This window comes from Myotis myotis, unplaced genomic scaffold (genome assembly GCF_014108235.1).
Source record: "Myotis myotis isolate mMyoMyo1 unplaced genomic scaffold, mMyoMyo1.p scaffold_m19_p_17, whole genome shotgun sequence".
NCBI lineage: Eukaryota > Metazoa > Chordata > Mammalia > Chiroptera > Vespertilionidae > Myotis > Myotis myotis.
The window spans coordinates 14897922-14916452 of NW_023416321.1; the positions used below are offsets into that span (position 1 = coordinate 14897922).

General features: G+C 44.3%; 1 protein-coding gene across 6 annotated transcripts in view; it reads right to left on the reverse strand.

Moving 5' to 3' along the window:
- Positions 1-1257: 1257 nt before the first annotated feature.
- The window catches only part of NBR1 (NBR1 autophagy cargo receptor), a 28250-nt gene continuing 10976 nt past the window's right edge, over positions 1258-18531 (reverse strand). For 2 of the 6 annotated variants that reach the window (XM_036339662.1, XM_036339660.1), the window contains exons 6-21: positions 17695-17889; positions 17285-17362; positions 16629-16843; positions 15960-16127; positions 13542-13751; positions 13000-13159; positions 12612-12902; positions 11823-11969; positions 11271-11346; positions 10736-10846; positions 10095-10259; positions 7898-8330; positions 6854-6948; positions 6140-6197; positions 5321-5429; positions 1258-1935 (exon numbers count right to left, since the gene is read on the reverse strand). In XM_036339662.1, coding sequence (XP_036195555.1) covers positions 1762-1935; positions 5321-5429; positions 6140-6197; positions 6854-6948; positions 7898-8330; positions 10095-10259; positions 10736-10846; positions 11271-11346; positions 11823-11969; positions 12612-12902; positions 13000-13159; positions 13542-13751; positions 15960-16127; positions 16629-16843; positions 17285-17362; positions 17695-17889 — 2685 coding nt within the window. In that variant the 3' untranslated portion in view covers positions 1258-1761. Of the gene's footprint in view, positions 1936-5320; positions 5430-6102; positions 6198-6853; positions 6949-7897; positions 8331-10094; positions 10260-10735; positions 10847-11270; positions 11347-11822; positions 11970-12611; positions 12903-12999; positions 13160-13541; positions 13752-15959; positions 16128-16628; positions 16844-17284; positions 17363-17694; positions 17890-18531 lie in introns of those variants that run through there. The other 4 variants (XM_036339663.1, XM_036339664.1, XR_004972762.1 and 1 more) reach the window with 4 other exon arrangements.

The following is an 18531-nucleotide window of genomic DNA, read 5'->3' on the forward strand; positions in this document are numbered from 1 at the left end:
CCTTTGAATTAGCTAATTGTAATGGCTGTGTGCCTGAGCTCCAGTCAAGAGGGGCAGGTCCCGAGGTGAGGGGTTATAAAGCCAAGCAGACCACCTGCTCGTGGGCACATGCTTCCAGACCAGGCGTGCACACCCTTCTGGTAGAAGTAAAGGGATTTGCCTTTTGCTGCCTGGCTCCCGAGTATGTTTGGGTTCTACCAGGACCCACAGTGTGGGGGCTCGCCTTATTTCTCACAGACGCTCTTCTGTAAACAAAGGGATGGCCTGCACCCACGGAAGCAAGCTCTTCTCCACTCATCCTGGGCCAAAAACGTTCAGTGTTTGTCCCCATCCAAGTTTTGCAAAACACCAGCCTCTCTTTTCTGTTCTAGACTCTAGGGCTCGTACCCTTGAATAGATTTCAAACCTCCAGAAGTCATCAGGATTTCCTATGCCTCACACATACTCATTTGCCCACCCTTGAACTTTGCCAAGATGAACACAGGAGCCTGCTTTTCACTTTTCCTATTTCTATCTCCCCACCCAACTACTGTAAATAAAATCTGCCCTGACATCTATAGCAGGGGTGGGGAAGGTCCAGCCCTCAGGCTGTTTAAGGCCTGGGAAATCATTTGGTCTGGCCCTGCCAAGGCATTAGGGGTGAGTTGATTAAATGTTTGACCAAGTATAGCAGGCTAATTTTTAAGTTGATAATTTTGTATGACCCGAGAATGATGTTATAAATACCCAAATGGCCCTTGGCAGAAAAAAGGGTCCCCACCCCTGCTCTATAGGATTAGCAAAATATTTCACACTACCTAATTTTTTCTCCCTTAAATAAAAGAAAAATGTATGTAAAATTACAATAGACACTGCTGAAAAGGGGCTGGTGGTTTAATCAGCACACTCCCCTCTCCTTTCACTGAAGTGTAGAAACCCAGAAGGCAGATATTCTTAAATTCATCAATGGGCTCTTTAAAAAACAACATGCCAATTATTAAGTCTTGCAGGAAATTACTTTCTCTTTGAGAAAGGAAGAGTAACATTCCTATCATGCTCTGGGTATCAGTTTAATACCACATAGCTAAGCCTTGGGATAGGATAGAGAAATTATAAGTAATTCTTGAAAACAACTTTCAGAGTTAATTTCTTTTCATTCTCTCTCTTTTTTAAAAATATATTTTTATTCATTTCAGAGAGGAAGGGAGAGGGAGAGAAACATCAATGACTAGAATCATTGATTGGCTGCCTCTTGCACGCCCCCTACTGGGGCTCGAGCCCGCAACCTGGGCATGTGCCCTTGACTGGAATCGAAACTGGGACCCTTCAGTCTGTCGGCCGACACTCTTATTCATTGAGCCAAACCAGCTAGGGCTCAGGGTTAATTTCTTTTAAAAATTGACAATTAATAACATATAACCCCATACAAACATCTGCATTAACCAAGAAAAATACTCAACTTCAATACAAGCAAGAGAAAAATGGTATAAGAAGTTCAAGTTATACTCTCCAACGCACTAAAATGGAGAAAGGAGTTTTATCCAAATCAACTGAAAAGCTGTCTTTCTACAATTCATTCAATGTTTAAAGTGAAAATTTACGTCTGGTCTTTGATTTGCTCCAAAAAATAATGTAATACAGGTATTGTCTTGACAATTCAATCATGGGCTCTATACATATTCATCAGATTAAAAAATAAGCAAGGGCTTCTGCCCCACACCCCAATGACAATAAAGATCATCTCTGAGCAGCAGGCAAAGTTATTTAATACATGGTCACTTCTCAATAGCGGTGGCTGTACCAGTCGTTGTTGTTGACCTGAAGAAGTTCTGTCACAACCTGCAGGATGTTGTAATTGTGTTTCTTCAGCAGCCTCAGGTTCAGCTGCCTGTCACAGAATCCCATTTCAAAGAGATGGGCCATCAGGGCTGCTGTCTGATCTTCCGAAACTATTGGCTGTGTAGTCAAGAAAAGCAGAACATTTTCTGTATAATTTACATGTTATCTTTCAAGTCATATTAATCTTTCCAGATTTATTAAAAATATCAGGTAGGTAGATGCAAGGGTATGACACTCCTGTCTACCTGATACTAATGGGTCATCTGAGAGGGTAATGGGGAAGGCCCCATGTTGGATTAGGTATGGTTTGTCCTTAGAGCCAGGAGGAGATGCGTCAGAGGGGACTTTCAGGAGAAAGCATTCTTTGGCCAGATGAAGGAAAAGATGCAAACTCTGAAAGCCCTATGAAAATAAAGGTACTTGTGAGGATGGGACAAGTATAAACAAGAGATGAGAGTGTTACTGGAAGTTAGTATGGGAAATTTAGTCAGATGCAAAAGAGCTGCACAAAAAACTGCCTGGAAAATTATATCCTAGGTCCATGGTCGGCAAACCGCAGTTCGCGAGCCACATGTGGCTCTTTGGCCCCTTGAGTGTGGCTCTTCCACAAAATACCACGTGTGGGCGCGCACGTACAGTGCGATTGAAATTTTGTGGCCCATGTGCAGAAGTCAATATTTTGTGGAAGAGCCACGCTCAAGGGGCCAAAGAGTCGCATGTGGCTCGCGAGCCGCGGTTTGCCAACCACTGTCCTAGGTGATATTTTAGGGCAGTGGTTCTCAACCTTGGCTGCACATTAGAATCATCTGGGAATCTTGTTAAAATCCAAATTTCTGGGCCTCATCCTCCGGAAATTCTATTTCTTTTTTTTTTTTTTTTTAAATATATTTTATTGATTTTTTACAGAGAGGAAGGGAGAGAGATAGAGAGTTAGAAACATCGATGAGCGAGAAACATCGATCAGCTGCCTCCTGCACATCTCCTACTGGGGATATGCCCGCAACCCAGGTACATGCCCTTGACCGGAATCGAACCTGGGACCTTTCAGTCCGCAGGCTGATGCTCTATCCACTGAGCCAAACCAGTTTCGGCAGGAAATTCTATTTCTTTGTTAGTAATGTTGTGGCCTCACCCCATAACAAAGAAACAGAATTTCCGGAGGATGAGGCCCAGAAATCAGGATTTTAAAAAGATTCCCAGGTGATTCTAATGTGCAGCCAAGGTTGAGAACCACTGTTTTAGGGTTTTCTTTCTTTCTTACTTTTTTTTTTAAAAGAACAGAAGTGATCCAGGTAAGAGGGGGCTAACATTCATTTACTCCCTCTTGGGGCAAAATTCTATGGTGGAGACAACCTTCTTAAATCCTCCTAACACTTGGAATACCCTGACCCTTACCATTTATTTACTGTGTTGAGTATCAATTTCCTTATTTATGAAAATGGAATATAGAATACATCCTATTTTGCAGCATTGAAAGGATTAAGGTGAGAAAGTATGTACATGTGTTGAGCGTATATTCTGCTGTTTCCCTCTACACCTAATTCCACTGTTCCCTTCATCCCTCTTCTTTCATTTCAGAATTATCCATCCTTTTTTGCAAAGTTAATCCTTCCACGTGTACTTTGTATCTCATTAACTATCACTACCTCAGCAACCCTTTTCTATTGTCCTCCCTCATCTTGACTATTAATCTCCTTTGCTACTAGCTAGCCCATCTTTAAAAATGTTTCCCTGACTTAAGTATCCTAGTTTTTACTCTCGTTTTCCCTTGGTAATCCAGCTATTTTGAAAGTAAGGCATTGCACTGTCAACGTCCTTTCCACCTGTTCACATTTCTCTGCCACATTTGAAGCTGCTGGCCAGGTCTTCCTCAAGCTCTAGCACAGAACTCCCTCATTTGCCTCCGAGTTCTCAGTTTTCTCTTTGAAGGGGCCCTCCTTCTTTCCATGATCTTTAAAGGCTGCTTCTTGCTTTCCTGTCTTCCTGGAAAATCTGATCCAATCACATGGCTCTTGCTACAACCTATATACAAATGACTATCTCCAGGCCAAATCTCTCCCCTAAGTCAGGTGTACATTCTCAACTGCACTCTGGATAACTTTACCTGGATGTGCCTCAAATTCAGCACTACCTAGACTGACCCAATTTTCTTCTCCTTTTGCTCAAATATATTCTTCCTGCATATCCTTTTTAAAAATATATATATTTTATTGATTTTTACAGAGAGGAAGGGAGAGGGATAGTTAAAAACATCGATGAGAGAGAAACATCGATCAGCTGCCTCCTGCACGCAACCCAGGTACATGCCCTTGACTGGTATTGAACCTGGGACCCTTCTTCGGTCCACGGCCGACACTCTATCCACTGAGCCAAACCAGTTACGGCTGCATATCCTCTCTTAATGAATGGTACTATTTATTGCCTAAGTCGGAAACTTTGGGTTTATCCATGACTTCTAGCCATTTAATCATAGTCTCCAAGTTCTGCCATTTCTCTTTATTTCTCTCCTACCCTTCTCTCCTACCATATGGATTCTCAAATGGTTTTCCCAGCTCCACTAGCCTCCACACCAGAGTGATCTTTCTACGAACAAATCTGATCATGTTATAGACAAATCGGATCAGGTTAATGACTTCCCTGAAGCTCTTCAATGGCTCCTCCCCCTAGTGTTGAAATAAACTTCAAACCACGTAACACAGCATCGTGCTTGCATAGCAAAGGTTATTTTTCTCAGCCCAAATTCACCTTCCAGACTCATACTTCCAAGTCCTTTTACTGGTTACTCTCTGTCTACAATGCCCTTCCTATAGCTGTCTCTCCTGGCAAACACTTATTTTGTCCTTTAGAACTTAGTTCAGGCATCACTGACCAGGAAGCCATCCCTGGCTCCACCCAGGAACCTACCCTAGGCTGAGGTGTTCCATCTGTCAAGAACATCGACGCAGTATCTGACACTCTGCAGTAAATGTCTGTTTACCTCACTTGTTTCCCACTGTCTATGGGCAGCACTGGGGTCTTATTCATCTGGTAGCACCGGCGCTCGGCACTCGGATGAGCTCCCCACACATAGTTCCTCAAAAAACATTAGGTGTTTTTCCTTTCCTTCCTTAAGAAACTTGACCGAAGTCATACAGCTAGAACAGGGGTGGGCAAACTTTTTGACTCGAGGGCCACAATGGGTTCTTAAACTGGACCGGAGGGCTGGAACAAAAGCATGGATGGAGTGTTTGTGTGAACTAATATAAATTCAAAGTAAACATCATTACATAAAAGGGTACGATCTTTTTTTTTTTTAGTTTTATTCATTTCAAACGGGCCGGATCCAGCCCGTGGGCTGTAGTTTGCCCATGGCTGAGCTAGAAAGTGGTGGAATTGGGTGTTAACCAAAAGACTAAACCTAAAGCTTGCTTATGCTTCCTACAATGCCATGCACTCTCCAACCCAGATGACAGTTTTCATTGATGGCTTGGGCTTGGTTCAGGAAAATAAATTATGCACTCACCTGTGCAGTGACTGGTGGTCCAGCAAACAAGGCCTTGTATGCAGAAGCAGCAACTGACAAAGCCCCCTTCATCAGTCCCCCGGCAATGCTGCTCCCATGGTGGTGGTGCCTGTGGAAGAAAGCTACATTATCTCCCTAAAAAACACAAACCATTATCTTCCTACAAGATAATCTAAGTTCTAATCCTTAAATGCAAATTAAATTTCCTTGAGAAAAAAAGAAAAGTTGTAAAAAAAAGAGTAAGTTTTCCTATCAATTTTATAGCTATACATCTTGGTTTGATGTAGGGCCCAGCTCTACTGTTACATGGTATGGGCACTGCAGAAAACACACCACACTGATTAGCATGACAGCTTTCAGTCCCAGCTGAAAATTAATGTGGTCAAGGACATTGTGGGGTATTGGCAGTGACTGCTCAATCACCTCAGAGGAGACACCTCCCAAAGGAAATGTGATTTTTTTCTGGACACTGTTGGGAGGAGCCCGCCTTGACAATGCTGAGATGACTAGGAGCAGAGAGGCAGGTGTGTCTAGTTACTAAGATGCACAGTGGGCTTGACCTTCCTGCCTTCTCCTCTGGAACTACGGGTGAGTTGTACTTAGGACATCCTTTCTGGTATGGAATGTGAACACTCTTAAACATCAATTTTAACCCTCTGTTCAGTGTTGCTCACAAGTTCTAGAAATAAGAACAAGGAGGAATGATGGCTCTCCTCTGCTCTGTGGACTGGCATATGCTCCGAGAAGGCTTGTTTAAGCAGAAGCAACACTAGGATATCCACCTGCTTCTGAAGAAGAGGCTGCACAAGGTCCAGTTACCTTGAGTGGTCATAGCTCTTCTGTCTGCTGTTTACAAGTCCTGATGAGCCTCTGGGCTCTAAAAGCAAAAGAGCTATTGGTTAGATGCAGCATCCATACGTGCCTGGTGTTTCCTACCTCAGAGCAAGGCTATTATTCAGGCAGGTGGCAATCTGATCACAGTGTGTAAAGCCTTTTTTTCTCTTTTAATATTTGGGAAAATTTCCAGGTGGCTTAAGGGCTAAGAAGAAACTGTCCAGAATGCATTGCAAGGTGACTGTTTATTAAATCAGAAGAAGTGATTCTATAACCCTATCACACTGGTTTATTAGTTCTTAAGTACTTTTAGGTTTTGTTTTTTGAGGAAGAGTAGGAAGTGACTTTTGAGGGTCTACTCAGAACTTCAAGGTGCTATTTGGAAACAGACCTGCAGGTGTTATAAACCTGCCAAACCAGGGAAAGGTCACACAGTGAGGAAACGTGGAGCTGGGGCTAGAACCTAGACTGGTTTGGCTCCAAACCCTGTGTTCTTTCAAGTACAGCACAATGCCGACCTCTATGAGGTCTCATTTAATAAATATTAAGCTGGAGAATGGGAAAGGGAGGCACACAGAAAGAGTGAAAGGGCAGATTTCTAGAAACTGCCAAGCATCACAAAGACCGAGTGCCTATTTATACCTGGTTTCCATTAGAAAAGAACATAGAAAAAGAAATAGAGCTCAGACTGGTCATTACCTCCTCTGATCTGATCAGGGACTGAAGAAACTTCTGGTATGGTAACCGGTAAATCCACTCCTGGGGAGCCATGATGCTGTGCACAAGGAGGGCTCCTTCAGAAAGACACAACATGGAAAGTAAGTTGAAAAGGCACCTGTGGTAACGGTGGGGAAACAGTACACAAAGCACAGCAGTGCCAAATTCTCTACAGAAGCTTCACATTTCTGATCCAGATCACATGTCTGAATTTAGGGATCAGGTGAGAAGGGCTCATTCTCCTTCTGGTTTTCCTCTTCAGCCACAGTCAAGCTAGAAAGACTGGCTTCAGTTTAGTCACTTTCCCCTATATCAGTGGCTGGCAAACTGCGGCTCGCGAGCCACATGAGGCTCTTTGGCCCCTTGAGTGTGGCCACGAAGTTTCAATCGCACTATACGTGCGCACCCACACGTGGTATTTTGTGGAAGAGCCACACTCAAGGGGCCGCAGTTTGCTGACCACTGCCCTATATCAACTGGTGCTGATAAAGGGAAATGTCTAGCTCCCTGGGAGAATGGTTTAAATTATAGTCCAGGCTCTACGTAGACATTTTCCATCCTATGAGAGAGCAATGACACAGGTAGAACCCAGTAGAGAATTAAAATAACTTCTCTCTAGTAGTTTCATATTATACTCTTTCCTTAACAGATTAAAGTTCCTAATTATACTTTGTTGGGTTAATATGAGGATTAGTTTCTGCTGCCTTTGCCCACGAGTCAATAGAACAGGGAGAGAAGGCCCAGGGATGTTTGCGCTTAAAAACTGGCTCTCAATGATTAAAACGTAAGTAGATGATGATACTCAGATATTTAAGGTTAACTAAAACAGGTATTTCTTTGAATCCAGAATCCACAAATACTGGGAAGTACAACTTTTATTCATCTAAAGTCAGACTTTACTATGGGAAATAGTCTCTTCCCATGCTCATACACACACATACAAAACAGGTTTTGAGATCAAGTTGATTCCTCTCTCTTTATTCCACCTTTGAAGATCAGCCCAGCTGAGGGGTGTGTGGATGGTACCTGGGCAGCCGTGGTGGAGGGCCCACCACCTCTGGGGTGAGTGGCACTGTATCCAGAGTCTGTGAGGTCATGAGGATGTCATTGATGCTGTACCCCTGCAGCTGGGTCTCCCCTCCAGGGGGTGTTTCCCCAGCCTCGACTGGTTCCTGCCCAGCCTCAATCCCAGGCTCGCCTTCAGCCCCTCGCTCCAGGCCTGGCTGTGAGAGGGCAGAGCTATACATGGAGTCCCCCAGGGGGCGGCTGGTGTCAAAGCATTCAGGCAGGATGATGATGTAATCCTCTGAAGAAGCAGAGGACTGACTCTGAACTTCGTCTTTGAGCTCATCCTCCTCATCCTCTTCCTCCTCCTCCACAATAGCCTCTTCCTCAGAGATATGGACCATCTCCTCTCTCTCATCTCCAAGTGGTCCTTCCTCAGGTGAGGCAAATTTCACTGAAGGATGAAAACAAGCAATTTTTAGGCATAAGCTGAAAGCAGCCCCTGGAGCTACCCTTACCTGGTAAAGCCTTGTGGGTCACGAGCTGCAATTATAAAAGCCAGAGGAGAGGGATGACCCAGGGGAAGGGTTGTTGCTGGAATCGTATCATGGCCATGTTCTAAGTCTGAAGCCTAAGCAAAGCTGAATAAAACTGAAGCTCACAAAAATACGGTAGGCAGAAACATCCTCAGCTCTAGGATTCTTAATATTTTTTTTTAATCGATTTTTTACAAAGAGGAAGGAAGAGGGATAGAGAGTTAGAAATATCGATGAGAGAGAAACATCGATCAGCTGCCTCCTGCACACCTCCTACTGGGGATGTGCCCGTAACCAAGGTACATGCCCTTGACCGGAATTGAACCTGGGACCTTTCAGTCTGCAGGCCGAGCTCTATCCACTGAGCCAAACTGGTTAGGGCAGCTCTATGATTCTTAAAACTAGGAGGCTCCAACCCTTTTCCTTTTCATGTAATGTTTAATATACTGAGACGGGTCAAAGCAAAATTGATATGCCAGTTTGCATTGCTATAAAGAGAGAAAATGTTAGGTGGTGAGTGTTGTAGGACTATATGCCTACTTTCCTCCCCCTCTTTGCAGAGTAATGAGTAGTCATGGTAGAAAATTGGCAAAACATGGCTGAGAAAAAAAAGAGTACCTATAATCCTAGAGATAACTACTGAAGACTTTTTTTTTTTAACTTTAGGGAGAGGAAAAAAGAGAAAAAAAACATTAATGTGAGAATAAGACATTAATTGGTTGCCTCTTGCACACCCTTTTGAGGGATCAAGCCTGAAACCCAGGCATATGCCCTGACCGGGAATTGAACTGGCAACCTTTCTGTGCATGGAACAATGCCCAACCAACTGAGCCACACTGGCTAAGGCACTACAGTGAACATTTTGATGTTAAGTTCTTCCAGATTTTTAAGTTATGCATTTATGCACAAGCGTGTGTGCGCAAGTATTTTAAACAAAAGTAAAACAAATAATACTTAAAAGTTATAGGTCAAATTTCATTATAATAAACGAGAGATTTTTCCCATATTATTTTGATGCACTAGAATTTGAATTTTTAGATAGTTCTTGAAATATGCAGTACTGAAAACTAAAACCATTTCCCCTAAGAACAGGAACGAGACAGGGATGCCCACTTTCACCACTCTTGTTTGACATAGTACTGGAAGTACTAGCCATAGAGATCAGACAAGAAGAAATAAAAGGCATCCAAATTGGAAAAGATGAAATATGCAGTACTGGTTCTACCTATCTGATATCTAGAAATTTCTGTTGTAGAGAAATTTATTATAACAGAATTTAAATTGGAGAAACTTAGTTCGGTGCTCCTGCTTCTCCCCACTATTTCCTGGATTGCTGTCCTTAGAGAAAAGAGACAATTCAGCTGCCAAATGGGGGTTTCTGCTAGGGAGGTCTGTCAATTTACAGGAAAACTCCTCACTGCAGAATCCAGGCAGCGCTAGCTGCTGTTCCTCTGTAATTCTGCCCTGGGAAAGTATAGAAATGAGTTATGGTGGCTGCTTTGCTCCTGAAGCTAATTAAAAAGGCCAGGCACAGTATGTAGAGTCTAAAGAAACAAACATGACCGAATTCTAACAAAGATCACCTTGCCTCCATTCTCAGTGAAGAGCACTTGTACCTATTCAGGTCTGACAATCACAATTCCGACACCACCCTCCTGTGTGGGGGAATTCAGGACACTCACTGTGCAGAGACTTCTGTCTGCAAGGTGGGTTGTGGTCTGGGGCAGCATCCAAGGTAAGGGATCGGATTACAGTCTCACACACGAACTGGGTCCCACTCAGGTCATCTTCTGCCTCCTCCACTGAAGTAATATTCTCAGCCCTCCTCTTTACTGATGCTGTGGAATCTGAAAGACATGAACCTTGTTTACACTTGGTGTTTAAAGCAGTGGTTCTCAATCTTCTGGCCCTTTAAATACAGTTCCTCATGTTGTGACCCAACCATAAAATTATTTTCGTTGCTACTTCATAACTGTAATGTTGCTACTGTTATGAATCGTAATGTAAATATCTGGTATGCAGGATGGTCTTAGGCGACCCCTGTGAAAGGGTCGTTCGACCGCCAAAGGGGTCACGACCCACAGGTTGAGAACTGCTGGTTTAAAGTGTTAAGAACCTTTCTCCAGTCATGTACCCATGCTTGATACTACACAAAAGAATGGATACTATCTATTCCATGTCAGCATGAGACTTAATATGAGATGCTACAGGAAAACAATTTATAAGCTAAGGTAGGATTAGTTGGGAGAAAGGGGGTATCTATAAAAATGGTGTGGTATGAAAGGGGAGGATGGAAATACTTTACAAATATTTAACCCCTTACCAGAGAGAGCTTTAAGTCCCGCCCCTTCACTCTCTTCCTGTATCTGCCCCAAGCCTGGCTTCTCTATTAAAGGGCTGTCATGTGGCAGAGGAGACATGCAGGGAGTCATATCTGGAGAAGGAAGACAGGAGAACCATCAATCAAGAAAAAGCATCACATCATCAATAGTCAGTGTCCAGAAGCAGCAGCTCATTGGCTTCTTGCTTCCTATAGGGCTAATATAAACTCAGGTATGCTTCAAGACCTGTTGTAAAGATTTCTCCAGACTATTAGGTACGTAAGTGTCTCAGACAGATGAATCAATGCAGGAAGTATCATAAACAGTTGTCTTGTCCAGAAGGCAATGTGCAAGACAGAACCATGAATGTAAAGAACAAAGGGACACAAACATCTAGAGAAAAATGGAGATGAGGGTCGCTTTATGGTGGGGAGGCTTTATACAAACTTGTATTGTACAGAGTTCACTTATTACCCACTTTACCTGGCTTCCTTTATGCCTGTTAATAAAATAAGGTGGGTTTTATGACAGTCTTACCTACGGGGGTGTTATGGGGCACTCTCTCCAACTCTTGGACAATGTTAATATCCAACAGCTCAAAGGACAGCAGATCCTGGGGGAAAAATAGGCAATGTTAGGCAGTACACACTGGAATAATGTTTTGTCTTCACAGGATTTGCAAGGCCATTGAGCTCCACATCATCCTAGATTGAACTCTGTTCAAATTCATGCCCCACCTCAGCCAAGTGCAAACAAGGAAGAAGAGTTAAATGGATACTAGATATTGAAATAACCAAATGGTAGAAAAGAGAGAAAATGCAGTGGGGATGAAGGAGAACCAATATGAAGAGGCGACTAAAGGGAAGTTGTGGTAAAGCACAAGACTGAGTTCCCAATTCAAAAAGCAAGCATTTAGCTTATTAACTCGCTTCTATAGATCTTGCTATTCAGTGCATCTGACTGGATCATGGTGGGCATATCTCTAACTTTCTGGGCACCATCTATGGCTATACCACCTTCTCTTCAACAAGTTAAGAACTCTTTCCCGTGCTTTCTGTCCCTTGCCCCTCAAAGTGCTCAATCTTCCACCTGGGCAGTTAAAAGGTCCACAGATGGGATGTAGAGCTCCCTCTCGCTGGCAACATTTTTTGTCTTCTGTGGGATGTAGGTTCCTGTCCCTTCTGTCTGTTCAGTTGCCCCAAGCTGAATTTCTTCTTTAGCCAGAAGAAAAGTTTCCTATAGAGAAAAACCATTGGGACAAATTTTAGGCCTTTCAACAGAACTCAACAAGGCAAGCTGACGAACACCGCAGCACCTTATAGAAAAGTTGCAAAAATAGTACAGAGTTCACTTATTACCCCCTTTAACTAGCTTCCTATAATGACAACAACTTAGGTTAACCATAGTATCAACAGTCAAAACCAGGACATTAACATTGGGTAACTAAATTTCAACAGTAAACACTCTAAAAAAGTGCCCATCTAATACAGGGAAATTGCCTAAAAAAATTGCACCAAGTAACAACTAGGGCAAGACTTCATTAGTATTTAGGGGACACACACAACGGACACTCAGGAGAGATGAATGTTACGGAGCAAAGCCATCAGTCCAGCAGTTCCACAGGCCAGCCAGGCAGTCCTACTTTCCCTAGTGTAGCAAAGAGGCTGGCAATGCATCATTACAAAGACATACAGAAACACTGAGGAGCACCTGCACCAGATCCTAAGGATACACAAACAAAGCCCCCCCGAGTACTAGGCCCAATATAAGCATATCCATGTTTTGGGGGGATAGGGGGGAGCCAACCTTTCCAGATTTCTGAAAGAACAACCAGCTATGAGTGGGCTCTTTTAGCTGGTCACCTCTTCCAGTGCTCACCTCTTGTTGGCAGGTGAGATCACCAGTTTTGCTTGAGTTAATCATGCTCTTTTCAATGTTATCAGAGCTTTCTGTGGAGCAGAGAGAATCTACTATGATACTGCACCAGACCCGAGGTCCAAACTGCTGGCCTTTGTGAGAAAGCCGCCAGTGGGAAGTGTATGTTCCCTCCAAGGCTGGGGCAATGAACTCCACAGACACAATTCCCACATGGCCAGCCTTGAGGCAGGGGACCAAAACATCCTTCTTTTCTGTCGAGGCCATAGTTAGGTTTCCCCACATGAACTTGAGCTGAAATGAACAGTGACAAGAGAAAGAAAGCAAGCTTGTTAGCTGAGCACTCTGCCACTTCAAATCATTCATCTTCACATTTTTGTGGGAAAAATACCTTTGTATCTGTACTCCACTTTACATTTCCTGTATTTTTCATCCTCCAGTGTTTGATAAACTTGGTTCCTGGCTGAAGGTGAGTCCCATCAGGCAAATTCTCATCCACAAATGCTGCACTGAGGGTTGGCATAACTGGGGCACAGGGCTGTAAAGGGAGCCTGAACAGAAATTCAGATAGTCACCTGCTGTTGGATGTGATGGCTTTTGAATACCCAACACTGTAGTTTGAGGCTCTGACTGTTGAGGATGCACTAATGCATTTGCCTTATAAGTAATACTAATAACATTTTTTAACAAACAGAAGACAAATCTGACTCCTGAACTAAAAAGCTATGATGAGGATCTGTAAATAAAACAACTGAAGAGTCAGACTTAAATAACTACCAAACCACCCTTTTTAAGAATGTTAGGACCAGAGAATGGGAAATTTAAGAGTTTGGGTGTTAGTAGCTACGAATAAATATGAGAGACGTTTGCTGAAGTTCTAGTTTTAGAGGGCTGGACCTCAAGACTTGGCTCCCACTCTGGCCCTGGGCTTACATTAGGGTGTTAGACTGCAGTAAGCTCTCAGGTCGGCCCAAGGGACACTTGGGGCTCTGGAGTCCATGGATGGAATTCCACAGATGAATCTTCCTGCGGAGTTTAAGCTGCTTTTTAAGTTCCTTGACCTCTGCTTTACGCTGTTTCTTCTCAGCTCGCAACCTTTGCTTTTCTGCTTTAAGAAAATTCTTGTCAACCTGCTTCTGGAGCCTGTGAGACAACAAATGATAGTCTTAAAAACAAACCTCACAAATCTTGAAGCTACTTTGAGCTTCTTGTCGTCTCTATCAGTGCCAGCTTATAGTTTAGTTTTTCTTTCTTTCTTTTTTCTTAAATATATTTTATTGATTTTTTACACAGAGGAAGGGAGAGGGATAGAGAGTTAGAAACATCAATGAGAGAGAAACATCAATCAGCTGCCTCCTGCACACTCCCCACTGGGGATGTGCCCGCAACCCAGGTACATGCCCTTGACCGGAATTGAACCTGGGACCCTTCAGTCCACAGGCCGACGCTCTATCCACTGAGCCAAACCGGTTAGGGCTAGTTTCTTTCTTTCTTTCTTTCTTTCTTTCTTTCTTTCCTTCCTTCCTTCCTTCCTTCCCTCCTCCCTCCCTCCCTCCCTCCCTCCCTCCCCCTCCTCCTCCATCCCTCCCTCCCTCCCTCCCTCCCTCCCTCCCTCCCTCCCTCCCGCCTCCCTCCCCTCCCTTCCCTCCCCCTCCCTCCCTCCCGCCCCTCGCCTCCCTCCCTCCCTCCTCCCTCCCCCTCCTCCCTCCCTCCCCTCCCTCCCTCCCTCCCTCCCTCCGCCCTCCTCCCTCCCTCCCCTCCCTCCCTCCCTCCCTCCCTCCCTCCTCCTCCCTCCCTCCCTCCTCCCTCCCTCCCCTCCCTGCCCTCCCTCCCTCCCTCCCTCCCTCCCTCCTCCCTCCCTCCCTCCCTCCCTCCCTCCCTCCCTCCTCCCTCCCTCCTCCCTCCCTCCCTCCTCCCTCCCTCCATCCTCCTCACTCCCTCCCTCCCTCCCTCCTCCCCTCCCTCCCTCCCCTCCTCCCTCCCTCCCTCCCTCCTCCTCCCTCCCTCCATCCCTCCCCTCCCTCCCTCCCTCCCTCCCCTCCCTCCCTCCCCCTCCCTCCCTCCCTCCCTCCCTCCCTCCCTCCCTCCCTCCTCCTCCCTCCCTCCTCCTCCCTCCCTCCCTCCCTCCCTCCCTCCTCCCTCCCTCCCTCCCTCCCTCCCTCCCTCCCTCCCTCCCTCCTCCCTCCCTCCCTCCCTCCCTGCCCCCCCCTCCCTCCCTCCCTCCCTCCCTCCCTCCTCCCTCCCTCCCCTCCCCTCCCGCACTCCCTCCCTCCCTCCCTTCCTTCCTTCCTTCCTTCCTTCCTTTCCTTCCGTGCCTTCCTCCTTCCTTCCTCTTCCTTCCTTTCCTTCCGTCCTCCTTCCTTCCTTTCCTTCCTTCCTTCCTCGCTTCCTTCCTTCCTTCCTTCCTTTCCTTCCTATCTCGCCTTGCCGTCATTTACTTCTTCCTCCGTCCTCCTTCCTCCTTCCTTCTCCTCCTTCTTTCCTCCTGTCCTTCTTCCTTCCTTCCTTCCTTCTTCCGTCCGTCCTTTCCTTCCTTACCGTCTTCCTTCTTCCTTTCCTTCCTTCCTTCCTTCCTTCCTTCCTTCCTTCCTGCCTTCCGGCCTTCCTTCCTTCCTTCCTTCATTCCTTCCTTCCGGTCCTTCCTTTCCTCCTTCCTTCCTTCCTTCCTTCCTTCCTTTCCTTCCTTCCGTCTTCCCTTCATTCCTTCCTTCCCTTCCTTCCGTCCTTCCTTCCTTCCTTCCTTCCTTCCTTCCCTTCCTTCCCTTCCTTCATTCCTCCTTCCTTCCTTCCATCCTTCCTCCTTCCTTCCTTCCTCCGTTCTTCTTTCTTTCTTTCCTTTCTTCGTTCGTCTTTCTTCTTTTTTTTAATTTATTTATGTAGTGTAATTTTTATTTTATTTTTTTAAATATATTTTATTGATTTTTTTACAGAGAGGAAGGGAGAGGGAAAGGGATAGCAAATTAGAAACATCGATGAGAGAGAAACATCAATCAGCTGCCTCCTGCACGCCCCCTACTGGGGATGTGCCCGCAACCCAGGTACATGCCCTTGACCAGAATCAAACCTGGGACCCTTGAGTCCGCAGGCCGATGCTCTATCTGCTGAGCCAAACCAGCTAGGGCTAGTTTCTTTCTTTAAAAATTAAATTTATTGGGGTCACACTGGTTAATAAGATTAAACTCTTTCTGCAGTTCTCATTTCCATTTCATTAGCTTTGGATAATTGTCCCCATCATTGCACATCAACTAGAAATGAGCCAGAATAAGTAGACTATTTGTAGTTTTGTGACTCACTGCCTGTCACCAGAACCAGGAAGCCAGAGAACACACATCCCATGTATAAATGGTTTACCTGGCTTGTTCCAGAGCAGCAGGAAGACGAGGAGTAGAGAACCTTGAGTGAGAGAACGATTCAGAGGAACCCACAACAGGTCTCCGCAACTTCAGCAGGACATGGTTGGAGTCATGGACATAGGGTCCCGATTCACAATCTTCACAGATATTGTAGGATGGGCATAGGCTATGGGAGAAAAAAAGGCGCAGTGGGAAATACATGAGGTAGGGAACTATGAGACCCCACTTCTGTATTTGCTCTATTACCAGCTAGGTAGTAACCTGAGCATGCTATCCAACCGTCCTATGTACTAATTTTCCTCATTAATAAAATGAGGACAGAAACAATTAACCTATATCTATTTCAAAGGACAATCTATGGGAGGAAGCAAGAGATGAAAGTATTTAGAACAACAGGGAGATAATTTTTGGTGATCTAATTTTGTTTTGGGGAACATAATTTTGTCCTGCTCTGCTAATTCAAATGTATATCTGAACACATCAACCTGAATAGTTATTCAAATTGATATTTTTTTCTTGTGGGTGAAGAATAGCTTGCTTCCAACCAGAGCTGCTATATCTAATGCTCGGAGATAGAGTACATCCCATTTCCCATTATTTACCCAGAATGCCAAGAAGGCCTGCTTTCAGGTGTACTAATAGCTATCATTCCCAAGTCACTACTTACCTGCACTGGTAGCGCACACCAAAGATCCTCCGTTGACAGCTGCTACAAGAAATATGCCAATTGAACTGGTTTTCTGGCAAAAACAGTGTTTCCTCTGAAATAGGCACTGAGACTTCTGAGGGACAGGAGCCCAAGGATGGGTTCTGGAGGACAAGCTTCTCATGTAATTTCTGTTCAAGTTTCTCAACAGTTTCTTTAACCACTTGTTCTCTGAACTATAACACAGAGCAGAAGATGGGGGGAAAACCCATCAGTTCTGATATTGGGAAAAGGCATGAAGATATTAAATAGACCTCACCGTCTCTAGTATAATATAAGAACATAATAAACAGTAATATCTACTGAACAAATGAACAGAAACATAGCAAAAGGTCTATTCTCCTACAGCTAAAATGGTTCAAAAAACAAACAAACAAAACTTTCGATTAGTAAATTTCCAACTTCTTTCTGAAGCATACAGATTTGTTCCTTTCCATTAGAACGAAATGCCCTCTTTTTCTGTTACATCACTGCAAAAGTTGAGAGCTTTCTTTATTGGAACTGCTCTAGTTCGGAAATTATTAGCTACCAGAGGCAGCAGCCACCTGGGTTCAGCTGTCTATTTCTCCCACATTCCACACATTGCTGCTAAAACCCTAGTCACAGAGAACACTCACTGTCTCCAGGTAGCTTGTGAACCAGTCTGGGGGCCTGTCTTGAGGCTGGTCTGCGTCAGATGGAGCAAGCGGAAACTGCTGCAAGAAAACATAATCCAAGATCTTGGAGGTTACTTTTTATTTCTATTTAAAATAAATTTCCTGAAATGTATTATTTTGAGTTTTTCTGTCAAACAAAATATGTGGGTTAAAAAAAAAAAAAAAAGACAGTATGAAGAAGTATAAAAGGAAAACAAAGTCTGTGTTATCCTATTTGCCCCCCGCCCAGAAGTACCACTGTTATCAGTTTTAAAAAGTCAGACCGACATGGTCACCATAACTCCCACTCTTTCTGAAAAGCTCAAATCTTACACCAGAGAATGAAACATAAGGTTAGAGAAACTGCAGAGACAGGTCCACTCCCTTCATACCTGTGGTGCAGGTTCCTCTGGGGTCTTCATGTCTGATCCCAAGACTCTCATCAGTGAAGAATAATGTGCAAGTGGCTTTTTCCCTGTCCTCGAAACTGGCGGTTTTTCTGCTAGAACTGGGGGTGGAGCTTCATCAACGACACGGTAGCCTTCATGGACTTGCATCTGAAGTTGGTTTCCCTGCTTAACTGCCATCTGAGAGCAGAGGTTATGAAATAAAAACATATTGTGTGATTCTCCTCTCCCAAAGGAAAATTCAAAGACACTCAAACAGAAGAGGTGTGGTGAGTTATGCTGGAAGATGTTTGTTTAATGAAGTCAAATGACATACATGTCAGCCTGCTGTTTCTTTGTCAAGAATGTTAACTAGGAATGGTTTTGTTTTTAAAAACACAAAAGTAGGTTTTCAGTGCAGCACTTTCTTAGCTGTTTTCATTAACTGGGTTACTACTTTTCTGTGTAATTGGTTTTTATGTAGGTCTTCATTTATGGATTTTCATCTCAACTTTTCAAAAAAGTCAATCCCAGACTACCAGAACCTGAGAGAAACTTAAAGTTATACCCCACAGTTATTTATTTCCCCACTAAGAATAGTACTCTGGAAAGCATGTTTATGTGGTCACCTCTTTTTGAAGACCATCTTCTTGAGTATTTTGAAAACTACTTCAAAGAGCATTTGAGGTTCCAGGAAGGTACTCCAATGTCCCAGAGATTAAGAAGTCAAGTCCATGGGGTTTTAACTTCTCCCACTTGTCACTCAGTGACTGTGGGAAACAGTTTATTGTCTTCACTATCTGATAAACATAGACAGAGACCCCCCCCCCCCAAAGGCTGGGT